The sequence below is a fragment of the Erithacus rubecula genome (genome assembly GCF_903797595.1).
Source record: "Erithacus rubecula genome assembly, chromosome: 3".
NCBI lineage: Eukaryota > Metazoa > Chordata > Aves > Passeriformes > Muscicapidae > Erithacus > Erithacus rubecula.
In genome coordinates this window covers 15593319-15608678 of record NC_136689.1, presented here as the reverse complement: position 1 = coordinate 15608678, position 15360 = coordinate 15593319, and the positions used below count along the sequence as shown (strand labels likewise).

At 41.2% G+C, this 15360-nt stretch overlaps 1 protein-coding gene across 1 annotated transcript; it reads left to right on the top strand.

Annotated features, from left to right (window-relative positions):
- Positions 1-3446: 3446 nt before the first annotated feature.
- LOC306799919 (phthioceranic/hydroxyphthioceranic acid synthase-like) lies at positions 3447-15028 on the top strand. The gene is made up of 7 exons (XM_079301566.1): positions 3447-3486; positions 4599-4667; positions 5375-5528; positions 6454-6614; positions 8354-8557; positions 8656-8837; positions 9123-15028. The coding sequence occupies exons 2-7, from the start codon at positions 4607-4609 to the stop codon at positions 14706-14708; spliced, it is 6348 nt and encodes a 2115-aa protein (XP_079157692.1). The 5' UTR covers positions 3447-3486; positions 4599-4606; the 3' UTR covers positions 14709-15028.
- The last annotated feature ends 332 nt before the right edge of the window (positions 15029-15360 follow it).

Sequence of the window (15360 nt, the reverse complement as noted above, 5' to 3'; positions counted from 1 at the left end):
GACTGAAAAATTACAATGGATAGTAATAGGCTGTCTTGTGAAGACAGGCAGGGACAAAATGGAAAATGAGTCATGCTGTATGATAAGGAAAACCAGAATATGTAGAGGTCAACTACTTTACAGCAACTGAGATTCTAGTTGGACAGAAGATGAACATTTTTAAAACAAGGACAAACAGTCATTGGAATAATCTCACCAGGGAAGTAGAATTCCCCAACTCTGACACTGTTTAGACTCAGCTGATCAGGATGCTGGGCCATCTGGTGCTTTTTCTAACAAAGATTGCAGCAGATAATCCTTTTCCAACCTGGTATTCTATGATACTACAAAAATGCTTGTTTGTATTTACTATAAAGTCTACACCAGACTCAGGGTAGTTCCACTTTTTTTTTTTTTTTTTTTTTTTTTTGGTATACCTATTTATGCCCAGTTATGTTCCATCTTTTTTTTTTTTTTTTTTTTTTTTTTTTTTTTTTTTTTTTTTTTTTTAAATAACATCTTAAACATCTAAATGTAAGCCTTGATAACAAACAGATGCAGTTACTCAGCAGTGGAATTTTCAGGGGAACTTTTTGAGATAGCTGAAGGCAGTGTCCTGCATCAGAAATAGAGAGAATGGGCCTTTGACAGGATGTGGTATTTCTTTCTGAGAAACTGCAATTCTGAAAAGGAAACTGAGAGTCCTGTTGGATAATAATCTTATTTCCCATCTCGGATTAAGTGTATTGAGAAAAGAACTAATGTTGTCCCTCCATACATGAAAAGGAATATTGAATAGGTAGAGGGAAATTATTGTTCGACTGCATTTGCCAGTGGAACTGGTTTTATATAACTTTAACTCCCTAAATTGATCTGATTTTCCCATTGTAGGTTTTTCTCTGTTGTCTCCAGAGAAGAAAGCTGGATGGTTACCATAGACTGTGCATAACACTTGTCATGGGGTGAACCCTATCCATGTCCCAGCAATGTTCAGAGTTTACACAAAGCATGCAGCTTCCAGATTTCACCCCTAGGAAGTTAAGAGAAATCATCTTGTGCTCCATCCTTTCCTTATCATTCAAGTTTTTGGAAAAAATTTGCAAACATCTTTATACTATGATGTCATACATTCTATTCTACTTGCTGATCATCAGGAGAGTAGTATTTGCTTCTGTCCATGCTTGAACTATTAGCAATGGCACCACACTGTCCACAGTTGGTCTGAAAGAGGCAGAGCCTGGATATTGTTTCAGGCTTTCAGCAAATGCATGCAGACAGCTTTGCATCATTTGCTGTCATATAAAAAGCTTGTTCTTGCAATCATACACGAGATTACTATTACAGTGTGAAAAAAATCCAAGAAAAATAATATAGAGGCCAGAAGCTGGTCTTCCTTTTACTTTTGTTCCTCCTGGTAGCCCTATAGTGCAGACCTAACAAAAAGAACTAGGGGCTGTCACATATTACTCTTGGTGATGGGGTCCTTGTTCTCCCTATGGGTTAGTACAGCTGCTGGCAGAACCCTGCTGTGCTTGGTGTTATTAAAACTTCTATAACAATAACAAAAACAACAACAACAGTGATAGTAAGTGTACTGGAAAACTTCATAGCTGTAGAATGAAAAAGGTAAAATCTTCTCCCTTAATCAATTGCACATGAATTATTATTAATTATAATTATCTACAAATATAATTTTTGATATTTGACTGATTGGAAACTGTTTTGCCCAAGAGCCAGGACCTTTTCTTACTAGGACTTGGTGATAATGCAGAATTACATATTTGTGTCACAACCTCCTATCTTGTCAGAGCACTGTTTTAGTGAAGAAATAATATCTATTGATTTGTGTAGTAATCCTTCTTGTGTCCTGATGGAAATGGGGAACCCACAAGTATTTTAGTCTTAATATCTACTTGGAATTAAAAAGCCTTCAAAAATTTTTTGTCTATGTTGTCTTTGAAAGACATGCAGACCACAGATACTTCACTCATGCATATTTTCTCACCAGAAGACAGTAAAAATTTGATTAAAATAATGAAGATAAGACAAATAAATAGATGTTTTCTATATTTCAGTCTCAGTTGGATGTAACTGTTTGGGGAAATACAAATGTATTTTATTTTGCTTTTTGTAATTTTCAGACATAGGTCTGGATAGAAGAAAACAAAGGTTTTGGTGAACACTAATGACATGGGAAACAAAACAAATGTAGTGCCTCCCATATGACAGGTCTTTGTCTTTCTTTATAACTTTTTATTTTTAAATTTAGATGAAATGCATGACAAATCAACATGTAGTTTGATGACAAACCTGCATGTAATTCGATTATAAATAGACTGCCTACGTTAGTAACAAACTCAATCCATTATTGCTACATGTAGTTCCATACTTAGTTCCTATTTCTGTTTCTGTCATTGCTCAAAAGGATTGGGCAAGCAATTGGGTTTATTAATATATATTCCAACTATTATGAGACTAATGCAAGTCATCAGCACCCAGGCAACAAACACAAAGCTAAACTGTAAATAAAAATGTTCAGAACCAATAGTATGAACAGCTCTTTCTTAGTCCTGCAGCAGTTGGTGTTCACATTGTTCATATTGTGTTTTCAGACCGGGTTATGAAGCCGCTTGGTGGCAGAATAAACTGTTTATTCTCAGCACAATGATTTTCTGCTGTCTTTGTGGGAAGAATTGGGTCCCATCATCAAGGAAAACTTTAACCATAAGTGAATGTAGCCTGTGTTTCCATTACAAAGTCTGAAGAGGAGAAAATTAATTTGGGTGGTTGGGGTGAAATCAGATGAGGGAAACTGAAAAAGGAAACTAGCAGTGACTACTGAGCTTGATCCCTTCAGAGTTTACTTCTGCATATTTCACTGTTGTATGGCTTTTAAGCAGATGGTAGTTTTTAGAAAGCTCAATATTGCCTTCAATATTATGGGAGACTCAGTAATACTTTGGGATTTTTTGTCTTTTGAGAAGGTTTTTGTGCTTACACATTTAAATGATCATTCTTGGTAAAAGAAAGCAGCTGTGGAATCAAACATAAGACTTGAGGTTTTAATTTATAGAGAGTTCTTCATTTTCACAAATTATGCCTCCAAAAAATATGGTTTTAACACCAGTTCATATTTATTGATATTAAGAGTTGTTATTTTAAAAATAGTCTTTTAAATCATAATCTAAGGATCATAAAAGATTTTATGGGCTATTTCATGGCAAGATATCTCAAATTATCTCTTTTGCTAACTGTAAAAAGTTAGATAAGAGAGGCTTTACTACTGCTTTGGTGTGAAAACTTATGACATCAAGAATTTACTACTTCAGGGAATTAGTTTTGAACTTTAGTCAGGTTTACTGACTAATCACATGACTCATTTTCATTGTTCCTTGGAAAGGCGTTAACAATTTAGCATGCCCATTTAAAAAAAGAACCCACACTGAATCCTATATAAAAGACTTCCACAGATTCAGGCTATTGTTCCACTTCATTTGGATGAAAAAGGTAAGAGTTACATAGCTCTAGAGATGCCAAAGATATGTTTTATGCTATGAGTGGAAGGTCTTTAATTTTCTATTATTTGCTATTTAAGAGCTAACTTAGGAAAAATGCTTAAAAGTACATTTGTGATATAAGTATTTTGTTGGGATTTGCAGCTTTAATTTACCAGCTACATAAAAATAGGAAATAATAGAATCAGAGGGATCATAGATAATTCTGAAATAATTGAAAGGAAACATTTCTCCTGTCAATACTGAATTTACATTATTAGTAAAATAGAATTTACTCCTAGAAAACGAGATTCTGCTCTCCTTATCTTTGCTAGGTGGCTTTTTAACTTTTCCTGCCTTTTTGTTTTCTTAATGGAACACAGAAGTAAAGTTTTCAAAGTATGAATCTGAGCAGTCATTCCTAATTTCACATTTCAAAACAAACCTGTAAGAAGTGCTAACTCTGAGTGATGTGTGTGGCTGTGAAACAGCCTCATCTCTGCTTCACCACTGTCAGTCACTGAGAAAGGCTCTTTGGGACCTGCTGTGCTATCACTGGGATGGAAACTCTCCCCATTGCCAAGAATCCCCCACAAAACATTTCTAGAGGAATCTTCTCCTCTCTGTGGGTTGAAGGAATTCCAGGAGGACTAATGAAAATCTTAGAGTTGGGCATCCTGGTGAGCTCTAATTAGTTCAATTGAACTGATTTTCATCCGACAAGTTCCTTTCTCAGAATCAAGAAAAAATAAATCATCTGTCAATTCTATTGTTAGGTGTTTAATTTGACCCCACAGGGAATTCTTGTCTTCGCCATCTAATTTGCTGAAAAAATTCACCTTTTATTAGCAGAGGATAAAAAGGAAGTGCCTGTGCATGAGAGAGTTTGGGGAACTAAGAGGGGAATTTCCTCCAAAAGTAGAGACAAGAGGAAAAATATAGAACAGCTGTGGTCACTGGTGGGCAGTGTCATTTGCCATCACAGCAAACAGCAGATCATTCCAGATTAACTGAGTTCTGAATAAGTTTGTGTCTTTGTGAGAAGCTCACCTCTTCACTTAGTATTTCTTCAAAGGTAAATGCAAAATTTTTTGACTGGGCTAACACTACTCCTGTCTTGTGCAGCCCAGGAGATGGAGATTGATACTGCAGATGAAGTTGCTATTGTTGGAATCGGATGCAACTTTCCTGGAGGTGAGTTTGGGGTAAAAGCAAAGCAGGCTGTGAGTGAACATTGAAAAGCAGAGCCTTTTATTAATGCTGGAATGGTGGAAACCAAACATTTTTGACCCTTAGTAGAATGTGTTGATTTGCTGCTTGTAGGATCACTCTGAAAGGTGCTGCTGTGGTGGAAACTACTTGGCTTGAATTAGTTTGCAGACAGACAGACAAAAGAAGCTGCAGTGCAGGGCATTGAGGTGCACATGAAACTCATACAAATGAGCTGAATGGGTGTAAGATGATCTGAACTTTCTGATGTTCACTGGCTGGGTGATTGTGCATTGTTACAGGACTCTACAGCCATAGGGACAGGAGACACATGAAGGGCTGGACATTGTTATCAACAGTGCCTGTAATATGAACAGGTTGGGTTTATCCAAAAGAAAGCTTCCTGCTTTATTACAGTACTTAGAGTAGATGCAGTGAGGTGGTAGGGAAATGGGGAGCGACGGTGGATAAGGATTTAGTGGAGGTGCTTTGGTTTTAGACAGGCAGTGAGGGGATCAGTCATGCTTTTTCATTTTCCTCTCACCAAAGAAGGATCACTTATTTCTGTGGCAAGTGTATTTAAGCAGCCTAGATTTCCATGTGGGAGGTCCTTGTAGCTGATTGTGCATTTCTGAGTCTGCATGGGGAGGGGAGTGCATCCTTTAATTTGTTTTGTAAACTCTGTACAACAGGAGATGGAATTGACAGTTTCTGGAAAGTCCTGGAAGAAGGCAAAAACTGCACCATAGAAATCCCCCCTGAGAGATTTAATGTCAAGGAGTGGTATGATGCAGGTGATAACAAGCCAGGAAAAATGTGCACAACACGAGCTGCTCTTCTTGATGAGTGAGTCTGTTACCTTGCTGCACCACTGATTTTTGTAGTTGCTTAGACTATGGGTACTGCTGCTCAGGGGCTGTGATAGTGTGAAGAAGAGCAAATTACAGTAGGGTCAACCTAAGTGTCTTCTATTGGAATTCCACACTCACCTTAGATCCTCAGGCTGGAGAGATTCATTCAAAGAAGAAGTTGACATGCACAGAAGAAATCTCATGGTCTCCTGAAATTTGTACCTGGCAGGGCTGAACCATAGGACCCAGAATGAATTTAGTGCTTAGTCCCATGTTAGATACTGAATGCTGCTCTAGAATCAAGAAATGATAGAAGGTCATATAATTCTTTTCTTGGAATAGAGATTAAACTCAGACTTGGTCTTTTGTAAGCATGGGCCTATTTTGAAGATACTTTTAAAGACAAAAACACACACACACACACACACACACACACAGTATTTATGAATGTGTTCTTAGAGAAACATGAGTATCTGTTGAATACACCTGAGCTGATCCTCTACATTTTGGTTTTAAATTGAAAAGCATTGGTATGCAATGGCTAAAAATCATGTAGAAATCAATATATTTTTGTAACTTTTTGGCTATGATCACATCACAGCAGAGGGAGTCTCATCCCGCACATTTCTTAGTTGGAGGAATCTAGTTGCTAGTAGTGCAATAAACATGAGAATAAAAATGAGTTGGAGTGTGCTCTTACCTCTGAAATGCAGATTCAGTGATAATACATTTTGTGGTGGGACATGAAACATCTTTGGTTTATAAATATTTTCTTCTGAATTTCATAAAGGGGAACTGTGGCCTATACACCAGTTACTGCTCTGCTTTCCATGAAGTTGCAAAAAATGTTTACTGTGAGTCTAGAAGGAAATGCATCTTATATACATATATCACGTCCTATTCTGATCTGTGTATTTCAGATTTAATTCATTTGACAACCACCTGTTTGGGATTAATAATATGGAAGCAGAACGCATGGATCCACAACAGAAATTACTGATAGAGTGCACATACAAAGCCCTGGAGGATGCAGGAGTTCCTGTAGAATCTGTCAGTGGCACCAGAACAGGTGTTTTCATTGGTAAGATGACAATTTCATGGTAAAGAAAGTGTGTTTGAAGCTCATAAAGATTGGAGCAACCCTTCATAACCTTTCAATATGTTATCTGGCACTGGATGTAGGCTGGATCTTGACTAGAGATGTAGGGCTACTGTGCTATGGCACTACTGGTTATTTTGGTAAGAATTACCAGGTTACTCTAGAAGTTCATGGTACAATTCCTGTATTTCTTTTTGGTGCTTTTCTTCCTGTGTTTAGGCACTGAAGTAAATGAAGAAACAGTTAAAACTGCCTCCTGAACCCTACCCTTCTTGGGAAAGATACTCCCAAGAAAGGTTGTGATGTTCCCCCCTTAAGGGGAAGGGAACACCCAGACCCTTGGGTCTACAAAAAATCACAAAGTTTAAATAGCAAATTATACTCTTGGCATGGAAATTGGAATTTTTGACCCTGACTTGCTGCATCAGCACATGGCAATCAGTTGTCCATAAAGAGGCAGGGTGGAAAAAAAGAGAGAAGGGAAAAGATTAATTAAAGAAGGGGACAAGAAGGAGGGAAAGAAAGAAAGATAGAAGATATCACCAGTCGTGGTTCCAGTGTTGGTCTGGCCAATAGCACGTGCTATTGTACCTACATGGCCCCCTCCTCCTCTTGTTCTTTCAACAATTATTGGCTATTGCTGACAATCCTTGGTTGGCTCCATGGCTTTCCAGCCATTGGTGTTTGACACGGACACATTATTCCCTTATCTTCCAGGATTTTACACAGGCCTACAGTATACTGTTTCTGTTTTCCAATATTTGCTTAAGGTGTTCTAGGGGTTAATATCCTTTTAAAGCAGCAGAAATCCTCCTGTGGACATTAGAATGATACCACAGTGCACTTGTCCAACTGCCTTTGTCAGTACCAGGAAAGTTAGGGAGGCATGATACCAGTTGAAAGATATTTAAAGGACAATACTAGAATAACAGCACATTATTGCTGGTGTAATCTGTGTCCCTTTAAAAAGGAGTTTTCTAGGGGAGTTTGGCTGATATACCTATAGGGGAAATGATTGAGATTATGTTTTAGTCTGAGAAATCTCTTCTTCCACTGAGGGCACTACTCCTTGCTCTCTGAATAGAGATACTGCTCATAGATTTGGAGATCCACAGTATTTCAAGCGTTTGTTCCCAAAAAGAGGACACAAATGCTCTCACAGGCCATGTTCTTCTTTACTATTTCTCACTGGTTGCAAGTGTGAAAGCTGATGATAAATACAAAGTATAGGATGTAGCTTGTACTGGAACCTTTAACTTGGTGCATCTGAGGAACTGAAGCTAATGTCCTGTAGGCTTATGTCTGAACTTCCCTCCTTGTAACTTGCTGGTGAATGTTCTCATAGCTGAACTAAAACAACCTGAGTCTCAAAACTATCTCAGTCTCAAACTGAGACACAGGGCTCTAAGCAGCCTGCAGAGATCTTAGCTGCATCATACAGTGAGCTAAGCCATCAGGAAAGGTCATTTCCTTGGCAGATAGGAATTTCCTGTCATTTCCTGGGCAGGTAGGATTTTCAAATATTTGGTATGTTTGTGTAACTTGGATCCAGGGGAAATGGCTGTGACTTTGCCTTGTGTTGGAGCAAAGCTTCATGACAGGAGCCCTGATGCCTCATGGTTTTGACTTAACACTGAAAACCAAAGCACACCATCAGGTTTCGAGCTGTACATGCCTCTTGTTGGCTTGGCTTAACTTGACATGTATCTGATGTTTTCCAGGTCTCATGAACCGAGACTATGAAATCATAACCAGCAGAGCAGTGAGTGAAATAAATCATTATGATGGTACTGGAACAGCAATGAGCATTGCTGCCAACAGGGTCTCTTTCACATTTAATCTGACTGGACCGTCTCTGACTGTCGATACTGCGTGTTCATCTTTTCTCTTTGCTCTGCACTATGCCTTGCGAGCCATTAAATCAGGTAATGGGACTGAAGAGATGCTGGACAATGACATCAGTTTGCTACTGTTTCTATCACCTGGGCCATCTCAACATGAGTATGTTTGTGTTTGACTCCAGGAGACTGTGAGGCAGCAATCTGTGGTGGGGTGAACTGCATCATCGACCCCCGCACCTTTGTATCTCTCAGTAAAGCCAAAATGATCTCTCCGGAGGGCATAAGCAAACCCTTCTCCAAAAAAGCAGATGGCTATGGAAGGGGAGAAGGCTGTGGGGTTGTTTTTCTCAAACCACTGAAAAAGGTAAGATTGCCTGTGAAGTAGCTTGAAATAAGATTGGTTACTTGCCTGAATTTTGTGTCATCAGCTCTAATAATGACTTCTCCAGTGAAGTCTTTCCAATTCAATTTTAAGATTAATGAAGCATTTCTTGAGAGTTTGTGCAATTCCACTTGCATATGGAAAGGATCCCACAATTAAAAGTTAGCATTGTGTTCTTGTTGTTCTTAGCCTAGCTGTGCTGTTTTGTTGTCATTTCTTGGAGAAAGCATGAATTTATTAAAGACAATTTAACTTTTCATGGAACAGGCAAAGGAAGACTACAGCAAAATCTGGGGTGTGATAAACGTCAGTGCAGTCAATCAGAACGGCAGATCCATGACTCCAATCACGAGACCTTCTCCAATAGAGCAAGAGAAGTTGCTGCGCAGCATTTATGGAAGTCATGTGGATCCCTCAGTCGTGCAGTACATTGAAGCCCATGGCACAGGAACTCCTGCTGGAGATCCTACTGAAGCTGAGAGCCTGGCTAGTGTCATTAGCAAAAACAGGTCTTCCCAAGTTTCCATTCTGAAAATTGGTTCAGTGAAAGGAAATATTGGACACACTGAATCAGCTGCTGGAGCAGCCGGGTTAATCAAAGTGCTCCTGATGATGCATCATGGAAAGATTGTTCCATCCTTGCATTACTCAAAGGAGATGAGCAGCATCGATACAGAAAAATTAAACCTTGCCGTTGCCACAGCTGTAGAGCCCTGGGAAGAATCCAGTGAGTATGGGAGAGTAGCTGGCATCAACTGCTTTGGATTTGGAGGAACCAATGCTCATGTTGTAGTCAGGCAGGTGAAGCAGCCAGAGCCTCTTCCTGCTTTTAAGAAGCCCCTGGAATTAGTTCTGCTGTCAGCAGCATCCCGTAAGTCCCTTCAGATGGCACTGGCTGATACAGCTGAGCAGCTGAGCACAAGGAACTCTGTAACTCTCCCAGGCCTGGCCTACACATCTGCCTGCAGAAGAAGCCATGCCAGCTACAGGTACCGAAAAGCCTTTGTCACAAATTCCCTCCGACACTTGCAGCAAGAGCTTAAGTCGGCAGCGAGCATGGAACCTGCCATGTCCAAAGTGGAGCCACAGCTGGTGTTTGTGTTCTGTGGCAACGGCGTGACACTGAAGGAGTTCAGCGAGGCACTGCTGAGCTCAGAGCCCGTGTTCAGAGACAAATGTAAGGAAATAGAAGACCTTTTTCAGCAGCACGCTGCCATCAGCCTCCTGCCAGCAAGAAATCATAGCCCAAGGGAATTGTTGAATCCAGAGCTTTGCCAGCCCCTGCTGTTTGCCCTGCAGGTTGCTGTAGCTTCCCTCCTGAAGCACTGGGGTATTAAGCCCGTTGCTGTTGTTGGCCACTCAGCGGGGGAAATTGCTGCTGCACACATTGCTGGGTACCTTTCCCTGGCAGATGCAGTCAAGGTGATTTATCACCGGAGCAGGCTGCAGGCAAAGACTGCCAGTGGCAGAATGCTGGTGGTTGGAAACATCCCTGTTGAAGAGATTGCTCAGCGCCTGCATCCCTACTCGGGAAAGGTGTGCATTGCTGCTTTCAACAGCCCCGTTTCCTGCACCTTGTCTGGGAGTGTAGCTGCAGTGGAAGCTGTCCAGAGAGAGTTAGCTGACGCTTTCAGACAGAGAAACATCTTTCTTCATGTTTTAAATGTTCCACTTGCGTACCACAGCCCCAGCATGGACATGATACTCGGGGAGCTGGAGGAGCAAATAGAGCCTTTAGAAAAACAGAAGGGGGAAGTGGAAGTGATTTCAACACTGACTGGGGTGGCCGCATCTGAAAATGACTTTGTTCAGGGCAAATTCTGGGCGCAGCATACTCGTGAGCCAGTTGCTTTTACACAAGCCATCCAAACTGCAGCCAGAGGCAGGGAGAATGTGGTGTTTGTGGAAATAAGTCCTCACCGAGCATTGCAGCGAAGCATAAAAGAAACACTAGGAAAAGGCACAAAGGTGTTGTCCTCTTTGCAAACAGATGCAGAATATCAGACACTCTTCACCCTGGTAGGAAATCTCTTTGAACTGGGATTTAATCCCAACTGGCAGCACTTTTATAACGGGTACCAAAGTGTTCCTGTGGCCATTCCACGATATCAATTTGATCGCCAAAAACTCATGAACTGTCTGCACATCCATCAACAAGCAAACCAAAGAGGTGTCAGCGCCAGTCATCCCTTGATTTATGGCATAAACAGTGACAATGTGGAGTTTGGCTGTCTGGTGTCCCAGGACACGACACCGTACCTATATGAGCACCAGAACAATGGGGTGGCCTTAGTCCCTGGTGCTTTCTATGTGGAGCTTGGTCTGGCCTGTGTGATGAGCAGCTCAAGACCTAAAGTGCCTCTGAGCACTTGCCAGCTGAGTATCAGCTTTTCTGCGCCATGTGTTCTCACACAGAGTTCCCAAGTGCTGAGTATCAAGCTGAGTCCACAAAAAGCCATGACAACCTTTGAGATTCTCTCTTCTTCCAACGCAGTTTATGCTGCCGGCCAAGTGGCAAATGGGCTTGAAGGTGTGGTGGAAGAAAGCAGCATCTCCTTCCAAGCCATCTATCGAAGATGCAAGTCAGTGATTAGCAGAGAAGAGGTTTATGAAGTACTGTCTCGGGTTGGCTTTCAGTATGGCTCAGTATTCAGGCAGCTCGGTGATGTTCATTATTGCCAGGAGCTAAAGGAAGCTATAACAAGCATAAAGGTGAATGAGGAGACCACCAGAGACATGTACAGCTACTGCATCCACCCAGTGCTGCTCGACTGTTTTCTGCAGATGACGGCTGTCTTGAGCTCAAGGACAATCCAGTCCAGAGCAGGCTTTCCTTCAGGGATAGGCAGCCTGGTGGTGCTCCGGCCGCTGGAGGAGGAAATGATGATATACATGAGAATGAGCAAATCCACCGGGAACTGCCTTGAGGTCTGCGGATGCTTTGTGGACAAGCACGGCTCTGTTTTGGCTGAGCTCAAGCGTGTTGCCATCACTTTCATGAAGGAATCGTCTTCCAGAGACAATGAGTTCCTGTTTGAAAACAAATGGAAAGAAGTCTCTCTTTCACAGACAATTGGACATCTGGGGTTTAAGCCGAGAGTCCTTGTGTTTGCAGACAAATTTGGGATAGCTGAGCAGCTCAGGAAACACTTGCATCCTGCTTCGAGATACGTTATGTATGAAGGCTGGGAATACCTCATGGGAGGCGATACACAGAGTAAAATGAGAGCAGAAGTTGAGGATTATGATGAAATCCTCTTCCTGTGGGGAATTCAAAAGCTAAATGAAGATTTCCCAGGGAAAGCAGTAGATCAGTTGGCAAAGTGCTGTGAAGCCTATCGGCAGGTAGTGGTGGCTCTGAGAGAGAAGACGTCCCGTTGCTCCGTCAGAGTGATCACCTACAGAACAACAGACAGATACGTGGACCATGTTAACTGTGGGTTTGCATTGTATGGCATGACCAGAACTTGCATTGTTGAAGTTCCAGAAATCACATTTCAGTTGATTGACCTCAGCTCCTCCACTTCCCTGGACATTTCAGTGTTAGCAGATGTTCTTGTCAAATACAAAGGTGGGGACTATCCAGAAGTTTGCATCAGCCAGGGAAGAATTTACGTGTCTGAAATCAGGCGCACACCTTATGTGGATGCAAATTACATTCAACCTGTACGATCTCTCCAGAAAGCACAATCCTTCACTTTGTACACTTCTGATCCATATGCAGCAAAAGACTTGTCTGGGGATTTATGCACCAGCACTGCTCCTCAGCTTGACAAGCAGAGTGTTGAAATTCAAGTGGATAAAATTTGTCTGCACTCAGAAGATTATTTTCCCATTAGTGTTTCTAGCTGCAACTTTGGGAATACACTGTATTGGAACTCACAGTCAGGAGACAAACACAGGCTTCTAGGTCTTGATTTCAGTGGCACAGTCACTGCAATAGGCACTGATGTGAAAAAAGTGAAAGTGGGAGATCATGTGGTTTCATGTTATCCCACTGCTGCATCATCCAGAGTTCAGATCCCAGGAACAGCTTGTTTCAATGCAAGGAGATTCCCATTCCTCCAGAAGGTCCCTTGTGTGTCATACTTCATCATTGCATGGGAAATCTTCACTCAGAGGTTACCCAAGGGGAAACATGGCAGAACATTGGGTATTATTACTACAGAGCCAGCATCAGTTTTGTGCCACGTTCTTTCTGCAGCAGCACAAGAGATGGGTTGGAGAACAGTCCTTGCAAAGCCCACTCCTAATGTGTTGCAGTATATCAACCTGTGCAATGCCTTTATTATTCTTCCTCCAGTCAACAGACTGTCTTGGGAGGATCTGGCCCACATGCACTTTCTTAAAGATGTGGTGATTGTGTGTGGCAGTCAACAGTCTGAATGTATGCAGAACTCCAGTGAAATTGATCATGAAAACATCAGCTTTCATATCCTCTCTGTTGCCAGGCTTTTCCAGAAAGCACCTCTAAAGGAATTGCAGAAAACTGTACAGGCCTGGATCAGTTCCATGGATATGAAACAGTTTAGACATGTCTCAGGTTGTGTTTTCCAGCAGCCTGAGAACTTTGAAGGGCTAAACTCTGTGACATCCTATTTCACCTGCACTTCTGTCCCCCTTGCTGTTCTGAGAAGGCAGAAGGACATGGGTGTGCTTTCAGACATCCCGTTGTACGAGCCCCAGAAGCAGCTGTTCAAGCAGAATGCTGTTTATGTAGTAGCTGGGGGGCTCACTGGACTTGGCTTTGAAACGGTGAAATTCATAGCAGAGAACGGAGGAGGGTGTATTGCAATACTCTCCAGGAGAATTCCCAGCAGGGAGAAGCAAGAAGAGATGAGGGCTTTGCAGCAGCAGTACAAGGGGAGCAAAGTCGTGTCTGTGCAGTGCGACGTGGCTTTGACCAGTGATGTTGAGAAAGCTTTCCAGTCCATTGCCAACGCCTTTGTGGGCTGTCCAATCAAAGGGGTATTTCAAAGTGCTGTTGCTTTACACGATGGCCACCTTGAAGTCCTGAAGCTGGCTGACTTTCACAAAGTGCTGAGCCCAAAAGTAGCAGGGACCCTAAATCTTCACCAGGCTACCAGAGGCCAGGAGCTCGACTACTTTGTGTGCTACTCCTCTGTTACTTCCTTTCTGGGCAATGCCACCCAGACAAACTATGCAGCTGCAAACTCTTTCCTGGACTTCTTCTGCCTCTACAGGAGGAACTGTGGGCTTTCAGGCCAGGCCATTAATTGGGGTGCTTTGAACCTTGGCATTCTGCTCAATCAAAACCACATCCAGAGCATTCTGGGATCCAAAGGCATAGATATTCTGCAAGTGCATGAAATTCATGACTATCTCAGGAAGACCTTAATGATAAACAACCCTCAGCAAGCTGTTGTCAAGTTGAACTTTCAAACTTTTTATAGGCATGTGTTTACTCAGATTATTTCTCTGAAAAGTCGCTTCGTATCGCTTGTATCAGAAGATTTCAGGAACAAGATTGAAATGTCTGAGGAAGCAGAAGTGTCAGAGACTGCCTTTCTCAAATCTGAAGACTACATCACCTCACTGGTGAGTGACCTGACGGGAGTGAGCACAGATGAACTAACCATGAACACAGCACTCTCATCTTTGGGCGTAGACTCCATGTTGGCTATGACAATTCAGAACCGCGTCTTTAAGGAGAGAAAGGTGGACATACCCCTTGTGAAACTGCTTGATCCTCACACAACTCTGTCAAGTTTAGTGGTAATTTTAGAAGAAACAAGCAATGCAAATGGAACAGTTGAAAACAAGAAAGCTGTGGTTGAAAGTGCAGAAAAGGATAGTTTGCTAGAGGAATTTTCTCAGTCAGAAATTGTGTAACTTTAAAAATATTCAAACCCTTTGCAGTGTCTAAGAATATGTCTGTCATTGCAGACAGGGTAGAACGTCTGGTGATTCTGAATTTAGTCTTCTGCATTGACCCAGAAAATACTTCTCCAGGTTCTTCTGCCATCATTCTGCTAACTTTTAATTTCAGTCAATTGTTTGACCTTTTACTTTTAATGTCTTTTACCTTAATTTCCAATAGTTTTTACTGGAAATAAGTAGGTAAATTCATATACATTTTATTGCACATTGCATTTTTTAAACTGTATTCAAGTTTTGATGAAAATTGTATATTTGCACCTCTAGACTCTAAATATACTCTTTAAGCCTTTAAATATACACATAAAATATGTGTATATTTATGTGTAAATAAAGCTACATAAACCTATCAGCATTTTTGCCATATTCTATTTTCATATATCATAATTTTTTAATATTACCAAATGTTTTTAAATACATCCATCTTTTTGAGAGTCTGATGTTTTGAATTTCCGAAACCTAGTGTTTTGCTTATGTTTCTGGAAATATTAAGAATTTACCAATTGTTATCAACTGTGAAGTTTACAGTAAAGCGAATGTTTTTTATAATGAATTAACTAAGTTTTATGAAAGCCCAAATAAACAAGAGTAGTAGATTGTTTAAGAT

Bases quoted from the DNA above. Each gene is read 5' to 3' on its own strand.
- LOC306799919 (XM_079301566.1), top strand. From the start codon at position 4,607: ATGGAGATTGATACTGCAGATGAAGTTGCTATTGTTGGAATCGGATGC. The intron at 4,668-5,374 runs GTGAGTTTGGGG...TCTGTACAACAG, and splicing joins CGGATGCAACTTTCCTGGAG to GAGATGGAATTGACAGTTTC. The intron at 5,529-6,453 runs GTGAGTCTGTTA...TGTGTATTTCAG, and splicing joins CGAGCTGCTCTTCTTGATGA to ATTTAATTCATTTGACAACC.